The sequence below is a fragment of the Lepisma saccharinum genome, chromosome 9, assembly GCF_977018435.1.
Source record: "Lepisma saccharinum chromosome 9, izLepSacc3.1, whole genome shotgun sequence".
NCBI lineage: Eukaryota > Metazoa > Arthropoda > Insecta > Zygentoma > Lepismatidae > Lepisma > Lepisma saccharinum.
Window position 1 is genome coordinate 69,007,788 of NC_139237.1, and position 14,958 is coordinate 69,022,745.

At 40.5% G+C, this 14,958-nt stretch overlaps 1 protein-coding gene across 1 annotated transcript in view; it reads right to left on the bottom strand.

Annotated features, from left to right (window-relative positions):
- The window catches only part of LOC145992117 (zinc finger CCHC domain-containing protein 8 homolog), a 31,306-nt gene extending 28,175 nt beyond the window's left edge, over positions 1 to 3,131 (bottom strand). Inside the window, exon 1 of the mRNA XM_083128363.1 lies at positions 2,501 to 3,131. Coding sequence (XP_082984489.1) covers positions 2,501 to 2,955 — 455 coding nt within the window. The 5' untranslated portion in view covers positions 2,956 to 3,131. The remainder of the gene's footprint in view (positions 1 to 2,500) is intronic.
- Between the last annotated feature and the right edge of the window lie 11,827 nt (positions 3,132 to 14,958).

Sequence of the window (14,958 nt, forward strand, 5' to 3'; positions counted from 1 at the left end):
ACAGGTTTGTCAACTCATATCATCGAAGAGAAGCATTTGATTAAAAAGAGAAGGGTTTTAAAAAGATTAACGGGAAACACAGAGTTGAATGTCTGGGAAGCTTCGTTCATTGCAGAAGAACACTGGAATAAATTAAATAATGAAAATGGTAACATAGATCCAGTATGGAGTTTTCTTTTTCACAAATGGAGTAAGCCACCATCTTTAAAATTTAATGTAACAGAAAACATCAAGAGACTTTGTGAAAACAATGATGAATTTGAATTGCCTGATGATATTTTGGATTCATAATTTAAATAAAACAGACTGTTTTTTTCACAGTTAAGTTGCTATATTACAACAATGTAACATTGACAACATCCATTATATAACAGATTCTTTTTGTTTAAAAATTACTAACCATTGTTATAACTGTATCTTTAGTCAAAATGAAAATAAATGTCTGATGAAAGGAGCGTGTGTTCTCCTGAAACGTCACAAAGAAAAACTGTTTTCTTATGCTTGTAATAACCGTAAACTACAGGAAAATAATTCTATAATGCAAGCAATGCGTACATACAAGAAAAACTAGTAAATTAGTACCTTCATTTTTTGCATATTTTACTTCTTTGTGATTTAAGTATTTGAATGCTTCGGCACTAGTCTAGGCTAGTAAACAAAGGAGACATAGTACTTTTGGAACAAGCCAAAATGTTTATAGGCTTGCAGTCAGCGACATTGTCTGGTATGGATAAAGATAGGCCTATATATCTTTGTCATTGTAACAATACATATTCCACATCTTTCCAAAATCTTCACACATTATGACGATATAATGAAAACATGCACAACAAGTAATTATATGGTAACAAGTCTCAAGCAAAAAAAACCTCCTTTGCTCCTTAAGTGAAGTATTGTGTGGATGACAGCAGCTGTCCATATCTACAACAGTACAGGAATACATGCTTGCAAATAAATATACACATAGGAGAATGTGGAAGTAAAAAATTATTCTGCACAAAGCACGGAGTAAGTAATCAGAATGGCTGTAAATATGTTTATATATATATAAAACACGGTAAATATGCGATATCGCCCGAACGGATTTCTTCAAATTTACAGGAGAAACTACTTACTGAAATCAGTTTCTGTAGCATTATCAAAGTTCTTCGAGGTATTTTCTTTCGCGGAAACTGAAAACTTCACCATACAATGCTGCAGAACAAGAAATGATCACTTTTTATGTAAGGAACTTGCATTTTTCTGTAAAGCGACAACATTATGGCGTTGTCTCCATTATGTACCTGCAGATGGCGCGAGCATCGAAAGTCACGCGGTCTCGCCAGTGATTCCAAACATGCCTTTTTACGATTTTTTTTTCTAACTACGCTTACCTAACCTAACCCAACCTTGCCAGAAAAGGTCCGTGGGGCTATCGTGAATGGTTTTTGGGGCTATCGTGAATAATTTTTGGGGCTATCCGTCAATGGTTTGTGATGACATAATGAACATGAAAGTAGGTATTTTTTGGTTAAGAAGGTTGAAACAATGCATACCCACTTCAAATCGACAAAACACAAGCACGACGCGCGATGATCCATGACGAGTTCATGCCATATGGTCTGTTACCCAAACAGAACAAGGAAGACAAATAATGACTCTTAATATGAAAAGTTGACACTATTTTATGGAAAAAGTCATAACTTCACCTTAAAGAATCTTCCACAATGCAGAATAATGCTAAAATTAACGAGAGGTGTTCGGGCGATATCGCATAATTACCAAAAACACCACCATTGGTGACAGTGTGTGTTTTCTTCATTACTTCTATCTTGGAGGTGAAATAATTGCATAAAACTTTCGGGTAACAGTTCGTTATATCGGAGACACAATTCTCCATTTTTACTTACGGAAATGAGTTTCTCTAAGGTAGCTAACGTTTGTCGAGGTATTTTCTTTTTATCGTGGAATCTATTTGACCGGGAAATCATGTATTTTTCAAGAGAAATAACTCACCGACGCACAATTGCCATTGCTTTCGCTACGTGAACTGCATGCTCCGCACGTTCGATGACGTAACCCACTGTCACTGTTTCAAACTCCTTTTTTTCTTTACTATGCTTGCCTAATCTAACCTTATGGAAATGGTTCGTGGGGCTATCCGTCAGCTACCGTGCATAATGGTTCATGGGGCTATCCGTCAGCTATCCATGCATAATGTATAATTTCCATTGTTGACGAACACGATAGTAGGTATTTTTCAGTGAAGAAGATTGAAATACTGCATACCCACAACAAGTCAAGATGTGCCCGCCATATTGTGTGTTCCAGAAGCGAAGACAGGAAAAAAAAAAGCACTGAGAATGTGAAAAATTGCGTTTGTTTTCGTGTAAAAAGCATAATAGCACCTTGAACTATGTTCTGCAATACACAATTCGTAAGTACGAACCATGAGAAACACAAAATAACCGATTTTAATGTGTCTCCGATATAACGAACTGTTACCAAATTTCGCACTTACCTTGCTACATCCAAATTTCTGAATATTATTTTCAAAACTTCTTGGGTGTTTATACTTTTACTACAAGTACTGTACACACTCATGTGCCTCAATCTCTGTATTTCATCCTTTAGTCTCTTATTTTCTTCAATCAAATCTTTATTCGTAAATACATCTGAAGATCCACTAATTTCACTACCTGCACGTTCCAAAATTTTATTTGTCTCTTCTTCAGCAGAATTACACTTTGGCAATTCAAGGGTTGACACTGAACTGTTTTGGGCACTGAACTTCATGCTTTGCACATTTTGGTCACTTAGCTTCACGCTTTCAACAGTATCATGTTTTTGACTTGATAAACTTTCAGTGTCAGAACTTGTTGAATCTGTCGCGTTTCCATTTTTTAACTGAACATTTTGTTCTTTACTTGGTTCAGTACAGAATTCAAACAGTAGTGTGGGATCAGTTCCTGCCATGTTAAAGGTTCATAAACTGCCAGTTACCTACATTTCATGCTGCTACCACTAACATTAACCGCGTGGGGAGATATTATTCCCATACTTCTTTCATTCGGTAAACAAATATTTTTAAAATTTGCACTACTGCACAGTTCTTCCGACACAAACGAACACACACAAAATTTTCGCCACAGACTATTTCATTACCCATTGCTGATAGTGGTGTTGATAGTAATTTTTATATTCTCTTCCTAGACTTTCGTTAGAAAAAAGAAGAAAAAGAAAAGGCTAAAAGCTGGCAAAAAGTAACGTAAGGAGAAACTTTTCGAGTGGTGGGCAAATCCTTCCCCAATTTTCGTTAATCAGCAGTTCATTACGAAAGAGTGAACTGAGAAACAGTGCCGATGCTAAATGGGGACACGGTGGGCCGCAGCCGTCACAAAAACTGTCGGTCCTCAGAAGGAAAAGATTTCCTTGAAAAAAGTTGTCTATCGTTTGATTATAGTTTTATATTGCCATTTTTTTAATACAATATTTTTTTCTCAACTTCTGATTTTTGTGTCACTCTAACCCCTTTCTATTATTCTCTAACATCGCTACTGAGTGGAAGAGTATATAAGCAAGGACGTATTTAGGGGGGTCCGGACTCCCCGAAAGACTTATCAAGTAAAAAATTAAATGAAAAATATATTCGTTTAGCCTTTTTTGTATAATTTCCTCTGAACTTATTTGAAGACAAGGATTATATTGAGATCATACAGCTTTAAAGAACAGGAAGGACGTATTTACGGGGTCCGGATCCCCCTCCCCACCCGAGAGACTAATTAAGTACGAAAATTGAATGAAAATATACTCCTTTACCATTTCTTGTATAATTTTCCTCTGAACTTATTGGAAAACAAGGATGATATTTGGATCATACGGCTTTGAAGAACAGAAAGGACGTATTTAGAGGGGGGTCTAGGGGTCCGGACACCCCGAAAGACTTACCAAGTAACTTTATTATGTAATGAAAATATTAGCATTTGTTGCATAATCGATGGTTATTAATTTCCTTTGAACTTTTTAGAAGGGAAGGATTATATTGGGATCATACAGCTTTGAATGACATTACAAAGAAGATTTTGTGTACACTACTATGAAAATAATATGCATAAAATCATTTTTGTTATTCGATAAATATTCATCTATTTGACGTTAATTCCATTGCCAGGGCACTTGCTTTTATGTATATTATTCCGATCTTAACTACAGGTAAACTACGTATGAATATGCGCTGTTATATCTCTATTCTTTTACAGGCTTTTTACCTATTCGTAATAATAATATTTATTATTATTCCTTAGACACTTGTTTCGGACCCCCCCTCCCCCACGAAACATATTTCTAGATACGTGCCTGTATATGGGTGATAAATTATAGGCGACCTGTTACCTTGATCCAGCATTCCACGACAGAGCAATGCTGCCGCTTTTGTAGCCAAGTGGTTGACTAGCAAACTTGCCACTGAAGTTTTCAGGTTTGACTCTGCAACATCCTCCCAAGCCCACAGCACTAACGTAACTACAACAACACAGCGCAGGAGTACTGGCACTGGCTGCGTTCAAACACTAAACCCTGCAATTAGGTGGACGGCAAAAGTTTATCCATACGTGCTAACTGCTTATCAGTCGTAGAACAAGGACTTAGAATTATCTCAGGGCTTGCTGGGTGTAAAGAAAGGTTGAAAGGTTAAATCAGGTTTATATATATATATATATATATATATATATATATATATATATATATATACACACACACACACACACACACACACAATGTTTATTATAATCTCAACACAAGGGTGTCCGTTAGCACACTTACACACGTGTCTTTACCTGTAACCCTTACCACACACTTTTGGTCTCGAAGAGATAAAAGAGAGGCAGGGATCATCCAATTTATTCCTCGCAGTGTGGTGCCAGGGAGGGGGGTATGGGTAAAAGGATTAAAGGATGCCGCGACACCTCCCTGCGTTAGCGGGGAATTGGCGAGCCAACCGGTGTCTCCTATGCAGGGACGGCAAGTTAGAAAGGAAGGTCCGGGTACTCCCAGTCAAGCCGGGCAGGTAGAACCTGAGCACCTATCAGCCGAAGCGAGCGGACCAGGTAGGTAGGTTGCTGCTAGGCTCTTCTTCTTCTTTCTTCTTCCTTCCTTCTGGGATGGCTTCTAGTTCTCAGGCTGGGAGGCCAGTTAACCCTGGATGTTTGCCTGTTGACATCAGGGAGCCAACTGAGCTCCGGGTGTGCGGTGCGGTGCGGTAATATATCATAATCGATATGGATTGTCATACTTATATTTGACTCCAATCTGTTATATTCTGTAGACAACATCTTTAACAATTAACTTCATATACATAATAACAAGAACGAGCTTCGGCAACTGTCGCTCAAAGTTTAAAATATTGTGTTCCCAAAGTGAACGAAACAATTACAATCACCACATACATAACACAAAAGTAAAAAAAAATACTCCAATCTCGGGAGTTTAATGCAGAAATGACGAGGCCTCTCCGACCCCCGCATGCTAATTAATGGATTTGTGTGTCCTTTTATTTTATTCCAAAAGGACAGTGGCGTCTCGTCCCTTGGGGCTTCCGGGGCTTAGCCCCTAAAGAAAAACGGACGTATTCACGTAATTATCAATCACCATAACGCATAACTATCAGACAGTCTTTTAAAATGCGATTTTTACCCACGTAAATTCATCGTCTGGTGCAATGGATACGACAGCGCTCCTAGCGGCATTGATGTCAATTATCGTTTTCCGGGGTACGTCGCAAAGGAAGGCGTGGCCTACAATGTGCAATGGATTTGAGTGCTGATTCGGGGCTAAGCCAAGCGTCAGGTTAACCTTGCAGCAGGTTTTCGCATATGTAGATCCAAATGTGCGCGCAAGAATATAGTTCCACTGAGACGGGTTCTATTCCGACACAACTGCATACTTGCAAGAAAACAGTTATTTAATTTGTAAAATACAGACAAAATAATACATCCATTAGCAGGTGTGGACTTGGTCGGTTGCAATCACTGTGCAGACGAACTTGTATCCGCAGATTCGCCAACTGGAGTTTGTATTGAGCTGAGGAATCCCTGAAGCCCAAGTGCGAGTCGAGCAAGACTGAATACGTTGCAGAGCGCGTGGAATCCGTGATACCAGTGTTGCACATCCCACTATTTTAACCCTATGTTTATTGTGATTAATAATCGTGCTATACAGCGGCGAGAATGGCTGAATCAAGCAAGGTCTCCTGTTCAGCGAGTGTTATTGTGGGCTTCATCCGAAGGGAAAAGCTCTTCAAATCAAGCAAGTTGTTTAAAATGCATAATCCTCCTTACGGAAACAAGATCAAAGTAAAACAGGGCGTGAGGTGATTTTCCGTCAATGGGCGCACGAACTGTATCCCGGGTGTTGAATGATTTGCGGTTTGAGTTTAGGAAGAGGAAACGATTGTTTGTTTGACTACAAAAGAATGTCCCCGGTATTAAAAGATATCCCCGTGAGAAGAAACATGTTTATTATTTGGAGTAGACGTGCTTTAACTCTGGGAGGGGCGTGGGCGTTATATTGATTTTTTTTTAATATATATATCACCATGCAAAACCACCGCCAGGGCTGAAGAAACCGACGAGAAAGGGAGAGGGGAAGGGGGAGGCTTATTGTTTCACCCACTGACGGCAATGACGTCTTTGTTGAAGGCGCATATATTTACTGTTCCGTGCAAGGAAAGGGATGGATGATTAGCAAGAAATGGACAGACCAAGATTTGAATCCTGGTTTAGTGAAGTGATTCATAAATTGTAACCAGAATAATAGAAGCAGACAATGCACCTGATTGTATATATCCACAATAACAAATCATACTTTTTTTTTTTTTTTTTTTTGCTGGTATAACTTGAAGTGCGTGTGTCTTACAGTAACAAAGGTTTTCATAAACGTATTTTTTTATAAACCAAAAACAATAATTTGTCATTAAATTCAAGAGGGCCTGCCGTTGTTTACTTATATCTTTGTTTATTTTTATTTTTGCGTGCTCGAAATATACACACATGCTCATGGGCGTCCGGAAGGGGGGCATGGGGGCCGTTCCCTCCCTGGAAAATGAAAGTCAACCAAAAATTATGTATTTCACACATATAATTTCATTTTAGCCACAATAATATGTGTTAATTATTGCATTAACACAATAAATTCAAATTTAAGCAATGTTATTAGGGAACTACACTCTTTTGGGGGAAATGTGACTTGTTTGCCCCCCTGGGAAAAATACTCTCATGTTTCGAAGATATTTCGCATTTATATTAAGTAATGACACATTTTTTTAAATAATTTATGCGCCGAAAGTACTTCTAAAATGTTATGTTTCAGGAGACAAAAAGAAACACAAATATATTCCGCTTGACATGCATGCGGGTTTTGATGTGTTGTGCGGTTGGCAATACTGTGGATTTTCTCAGTGTCTGCGATGTAAGCAGCTCGGCGGTTGAGGCAAGACTGGCACGGAAGATTCTGTGCTCAGTTCCCGCGCGGATTGATACATAAAACCTGCTGCAAACTTAGCCTGACGCGCGGCTTAGTTCCGTTGCGTCGCGTTCGATCTCGCGTGTTGTTCTGTAGTGTTTTGGTGGCTTTCATTCGCTATGTTCGAGTGAGTTTGGCAGGGTTGATGTTCGAACACAAATTGATGAAGGACATAGGCTGTCAATTACAAGGCACAATGAATTTGTCCGGAAAAATAGTCATATATTAAATAGAATTACGATTGCTAAATTTCTGTTGTCGACATGAACTTGCTCTACGAGGACATAATGAAAGAGAACAATCTTTAAACAGAGGCATCTTCCCAGATTTATTAACCCTTCACAGAAGAGGGAAAACTAAAGGGAACTGTGTTCTTTATTGTAGCGAAGAGTTGAAAAACATAAACTCTATCAGTAGATTGCATTCATTTTTTATTTAATTATTTAGAGGGTACCTTTTCAGAAACAGTAAAAATGACAAACATAGTTTTAATAACTCCAGTGGCAACAGCTGAATCTGAAGGATGTTTCAGCACATTGAAGCGTATTAAAACTGCTTAAGAAATGCAATGGGACAAGACAGACCAAATGCCTTGGCACTTGCTTACATAGAGGGCTTCAACGAAAAAGTAATAACAAAATTTGCTGAGCAGAACAACAGGAATCAACGTTCGTAGAAAGGTATGTTTCACAACAATACCTGTTTCTTTTGTAATCATGTGAATTGCCATTATATTTTAAATTCTTTTAAAAAATAAGGCCAGTTTTGTAGTTTAGAAGAAGATAAATACCCGTTTTTTTTGTAATTCATGTAATTTGTCATTACATTTTAAATTCTTTCAAGAAACTAAGTCCAGTTTTGTAGTCTAGAAGAAAAAATACCTGTTTTTGTAATTCATGTGAATTGTCATTATGTTTTAAATTCTTGAAAAAATAAGCCCCGGCCAAATTTGAGGCCACGAGACGCCACTGCAAAAGGATACTTGGCTTGTCGTAGTGCTACATCAAGAAGCTCTAAATTCAGATCTTCATGTATCTGGATTATGCGAGTAAGAGGAGGATGCCTTCCAATTGCTCTGGCAGCTCGATTTTGGACTCTTTGCGGTTTAATTAAATGAGACTTCGCTGCATGCTGCCAGGCGGGACTGGCGTATAGTAATTTCGGCCGCACCATCATTTTATATAAATGCAGGCGTGTCTCGAGTGTGAGTGGCCCAGCACGCACCAGTCTTGGCGTCGATTTCTGCCCATTTATGGACGTAATGAAAATTCGGTTAGACAGAAAGCTGGCTATGACCTTTCTATAGCTGAGTGGCAACCTCATTCGTCGCAGTTTATACAGGAGTCCAGCATGCCAAACTCGATCGAACGCTTTTTGTACATCGAGAAATAACCCTAATGCTCGGCGCTTCCAGTCAAGGCGAATCGCTACATAGTCAACGACGCGAACTAGTTGTTCGTTCGTCCCATGGGAACAGCGAAAACCAAATTGGTGATCTGGAAGCAGATGGTTGGCTTATATGATCTCATGAAGTCGTCGTTGCGTAACTCGTTCAAAAAGCTTGCTAAGATGAGAAAGCAAACTGATGGGACGGTAATTGTTGGCATTTTGTGGATCCTTGCCAGGCTTTGGTAATACGATGAGTTTCGCCAATTTCCTCTGAAGTGGGAAGTAACCAAGCTTCAGGATATTTGTAAATAACTTCGCCAAAAAGACGTAACCCTTACGGGACAGATGCTTCAGTGCAGCTGGCGGTATCCCATCTAAGCCGGCAGCAGAGTTGTTTTTCAGTTTCCGTGTTGCATTTGCCACCTCGCGAGGCGAGACAGGTGGAACATCCAACGACGAAGGCTGGCGATGAAGACGTTGGAAAGCAGCATCGACGATCTGTTCTGTAACAGCGTCATGGAGATCATTGTTTGGTTGGAACTGATCGTAAAAATGATCGGCTAGAAGCTCAGCCTGCCTCTGGGGATCCATAATTTGGCCTGCAGGGCTATTAATGGCCGTCATAGTAGGCTGTTGTCTATTATTTAAGTTACGAGCAATCTTCCAAAATGTAGGATCAAGCTCTGTCAGTTGGCCAAATTTGCGATCCAATTGGTGGATTCGTTCACGGTGTAAGTATTGATGAAGGTGACGCTGAAGGAGCATCCAGTCTCCCCGGTGGATGGGCGATCTGGAGCAATGCCATCGTCGGCGAGCTCAACGCACAAGTCGTGTTAAAATGTACAAAACTGGACTAGCCTGAGTAGAGAGTGGATCTCTGGTGAATGTCGTGGATTGGCGCCAGGAATCTGCAATGACGTTGGTGAAGATAGTAACACCCCTGTCGATGTCTGCAGATGATGACAACGGAGTAGTTAGGTCAACGGAATTGTGAACACGAGCGGTAAAGAGAGTCCAATCAGTAATAGCTTCTCGTAAGGTGCGGAACTGATGTTGATATAAACCGTATCCGATGGAAGCAGAGACAGGAGATGATCGGAATCGAGGTCCCAAGTTACGAATGGCATAGTGCTGAGGCCGAATCTTTGGTCAGGATGACATCTAGCACATCGGGGCGACTTCCATTGCGTGGATAATGCGTCGGTTCGTGAGAAGCAGAGATGGAAAAAGCCAGCTGATCCATTATACCAGCCAAAACGTTTCCGGCTGTGTTGGAGGTTATAGAATGCCAGTCACCGTGTTTGGCGTTCAAGTCACCCCCAGTACAATTCTATCGCCAAGTGTTTCTAGTACAAGGAAATCGTTGGTGGCCAGAACTTCTTGTGGATGCTTATATGCTGAATTGACAACCAGGTCTTCATTTGGTGCATGGAGCTTCACCGCCAAGACTTCCAACGAAGCTAAAGGTGGAACTGGTATCTTGATAGCAGTGAGGTCACGTTTAACAAGTATTAACAGACCTCCCTTACGACGACCAATTCGATCTTCCCGGAATGTTTTGTACTTGGGAACTGTCCACGTGATATGAGGTTTAAGATGAGACTCATTGATAAGAGCAACATCTATATTCCGTCAGTATAAATAATGTTAAAGCAATAAGGTCTGTTTTTCGATGCCATTTGCATTAAAGACAAGCAGATTTATCTGACGTAGAAGTCTGTTGCAATTAAAAGCACCCATCACTTTGCATTTCAATGAGTGTTTGCAGAACAATCGTGACATAGTTCATGCTGGTTGTAGCGCGTGACATTCGCTGGAGTCCTCTATTAATGTGCTTCAATATCTTCTCGAAGTGCATTTTATTAACCATATCCAGTAGAGATTTGAGTATGGAACACAAATCTTCTTCGTTTTCTTCATTAACCTTAATAAGCTGTCGTCGTCTGTTGTCTGCAACACTACTCACGGTATTTGCATAGCTGGTGGCATCCTGAGAGGAGGTTACGGCTGAAGTGGTCAAGGACTCTGTGTTCGCATTCGACGCGCGTGTAGACTGTGTCGGTTGTACTGTTTGCCGTTTCGCCATGGCGGTGAAGTATCGGCAACCACGGTAATTTGCCGGGCGATTTTCCTTACAATTACAGCAGACTGCGGGTGTTTCTCTGTCCCTCTTTGGACAATCTGCGGTAAGGTGGTCATTTCCACTTTTCACACAACGTGGTCGAGCTGCACAGGTACTTTGGGTGTGGCCCAGGCGCTGACATCAGTGACATTGTAGGATGCTGGGTGGTCGATATGCCAGAATCTTGATCCGATAATAGGAAAGAAACTCTTCTGTATAGATGTCAGCAGACTTTTCGTTCCTGCGAAGTGTGACCAGATACAGAGGTATTTGCTTCCGGACGTGAGTTTTTCGGTCCCTCTGCGTTATGCATTGTACATTTTGCACATCGTAACCTTTCTTTGCCAACTCCGCAAACAAAGTATCATAGGGCACGTAGATAGGTAATTGCCTGATTACGACCTTCAGAGGACGATCTTGTCGAACCGGTGCACTTGCAAATTCAATCTTCTTGGTGGTGAGGTTGCGTTCGAGAGATTCGAAGTCAGCAATTGTTTGACAGTGAACTCTGATACTGCTAACTGAATATCGAATTCGCGGTTCGGATTTCAGAATATTGTGCAGCGTAGCCACAAATGTGTGCGGGGACGCTACATTGTAAATAAATATCGGAGGTATCTTGCAATTGGACGAAGTTGTTTCACCCGCGAATTCAATTCCATCTTGATGTCCATTGGTGGCAGATGTTCCTGCCATAGAATCAGAGTCCTTGGTATAAGTCTGAAGAAGCTGATATGCGTTGGACACTGGCACTGAGGCAGCACGCGGCACAGATTGACTAGGCTTCGCAGCTTTCCTTGGATTCACTAACTGAAAACCATCGGAGTTGGTATCTTGGTCTGCACTGGAAATCGACTGTTGACGTTCTGTCTTGCGAGATTCTTCCTGGTTGGCAGTCACTGTTGATAGGTTCTCTTCCATCTCGACCTCGTCTGACCAGTCGCGTCCTCCTTCGGTACCCATGGCTGAAGAGATGAACAACACACCGGAAGGAATGCGGTCTAACGAAATTTTCTGCTTGTCCGACATCTAGGCACAGGTTTCACAACTAGGCGACATCTTCTGTAACCCCCTGGTGTGGCTTTGTATCCACCACACCAGGGACTCCACTGGATCGTGGATGAGTGTGTGGATGGGGCTCTGGGCCTCGCTGCGCTGGCTTTATACTCGCGATGGTGCATGGGTGGTGAAAATTTTAACTACAACTACGCGTTGCTAACTCATTTTTTTACATATTGCAAACTTCGTACTGAGAAATATCAAGGTTTTGACATTGAGAAATCACTAGTGGGAAAATCACTAGATGCACGTGTCAATATAAACTAAAACTGTGTGCATTCAGACAATACAATTAATAATGAGCCTCGCAGGACTCTGCAATTCTAAACGAGTTGAAGTGTAAATGATAAAAAAGACTATAGCGTGGGTCTAATAATAAGTGAAGCTAATAAACGTAGAGGTGGATCAGTTACGTTTACAGAATAAATTTAAACTAAAATCGTACGCCTCTCAGGGACATTCCGCTTAACTCTTTCATCCGAAATTAAAAAGAATATAGGGACCGTGCAAGGTCTAATAATAAGGGAATGGCGACCACGCAGGGTCATTACAACTCTTGGCTAAAAAGTGTATCTAATTATCATTTATATATCAATGGCATAGAGTAGTTTTCTGTGCTCCCACCCTCCCAAAAGTATTGGGACCCTTAGTTAAAAAAAAAAATAGAGAATACTGTAATGTATGCACCATTGATGATGATGACAGAAGGGTGCATGGATGCACAATAGTTAGCTAACCTCCTACCCCCACAGTTGGGCAAGAAAATAAACTAACCCCAAATACCTTTCAATCATATTTTGTTATGGACTTATATATCAGGGCAGTAGTTTCTGGAAAGAATATCTGAATGATATGAATCTTGGATAAATAACTGGAAATATTTTCTTCAGCATGGCACAGCCAGGATTATTTCTTGAAGTTAGGGGAGGCCTTACATGTCCAAAAAATTAGTGCATGATCTTCTGTATTTTTTTGCTTCATAGAATTTTTTTAAAAATAATTATTTTTCATATATAATCAGACATTCATTCAAAAAATATTGTTTTGGGGAATTGTTTGAAGGATAGTAAACATTCCTCTTTAGGCTTTCTAGGTACAGCTGAGAGTTCAGGAGATCCCCGACAGAAGAAGTGACAGGCGACTCCACTATTAGGGTTGGGGAAGTGCACCTTGAGTCAGAAACACATGCTGGCCTCGCTGTAATAGTGCAGCGACGCAAGTCATTGCCGGATATTCTTTTTGAACTTCTTTGAAATACAGGCTAAATAATGTACAGTATAAGTAAATACCAGAGTGGTAATACACAACTATTCTGGACACTAAAAAAAAAACAGCAGCAACCAGTTTCCGCACACACACACAGTGTGAGATTGACACAAATCATCTTTCTGAAAAGACACTAACCGCAGACTTTCTGGTACCCCTAAATCTGCAAATGGACTGGTCCTTCCCTTTACCCCATCTCCCCTCATTTGGGGATCTTCCTGTGAGTCGACTGCTGTAGGTGGGGCTTCAGCCCCAAAATGATTGAGTCTGCGCCACCCAAGATTTAAAGGAAAAGTCACTCTCATTCACCTACTAAGCGACAAATATACTCAAGCAATTTCAGTGCTAAGGGATTAACTGGACCTTCTAGACTATTGGTGTTTACCCACAATCACAGGGTCAATTGGAAGTTATCAAAAAGAAAAAGAGCAGTGATGGATCTTTTTTCAATGATCAAGTATCACTCAATGGAAAGTGAATTGGAAGGACTTGACCTGAACAAGGTTGTTGCCACCAGGACATGGGAGTTTTCTTTTCATATTGTGAACTTTGATAATAATAATCCATGCCACAACAGACTGTGAGGACCAGTGCCTATCTACCAACTGCCAGTCTCACTTCCACCAGAGGTGAGAGAGCATCAGACCAGAGAGACCAGAGACATGGTGATGTGTGGTCAGCATGACAAACCTCAGTCGTCGTAGTAGGTTTTGCTACTGATTCATAACTACCCAATTTCCTCACAATGGTAGGTGGCCATTGGTCCCTTAACAGGCCGAGATCTCGTGAGAAAAGTTGTTATGCTTTGCTCCGTAGACTCAAACCTGCATGCATCCTGCAGCCAGAACCCAAAGCTTGTACCTTAGACCATACAGCTACGGTATCATAATTTGGTGGTAATTTTTTTCAATATCCCTTCAGCTAGCAATTTCCACTACAAATTTCATAAAGCATTCCCCCCCAGCTAACCCCAAGGCTCAATAAAACATCTACCCAACTGACATTTCCAACTTCAAAAATATTAATAAAGAACACTGTATGAAGTTATTTGTTGTGTTTGTTTACTCTTACAGTACAGCTAATTGTTGACATTCTAATTCACCAACAGAAATAAACAAGAGCGGATATTTCTATCCTGTGCTCATCTCAAAGAATTTCTAATTCGAATTGTTTCTTTGAACCACGTGCATCTCGTAATTCAATTTTTTTCACATCCCAGCACTATCTGTTGAATTTCTGTGATTTATAAACAAAATTTCAGGAGCACGAAGAGAACATTGCAGGACACGTACATCTTGGCACGTATGGGTAGAAGAAATGAAATTTAGTGGCTTTACTCTCTGGAGAAATTCAGGGTGTGGTGTGTGGCTTATCCTGTAGATTAATTATTGTTCCATCATCTTTAAACAAAACTGCTACCATGGAGGTATAACTGGAAGGCACATTATCAACAATACGGCACAATATGTCACACATACTAAATAAAGCAAAAAGCCACAAACAATTAAACCAGTGACATGCCTGGGGGGGGGGGTGGAGGTAACCCCCCTTTGGCCAAGTATTCCTAAAAAAAAGTACGTCAAAGGTAGGAAAATATGACAAAAGAAGGGAGACTACCAAGAAAA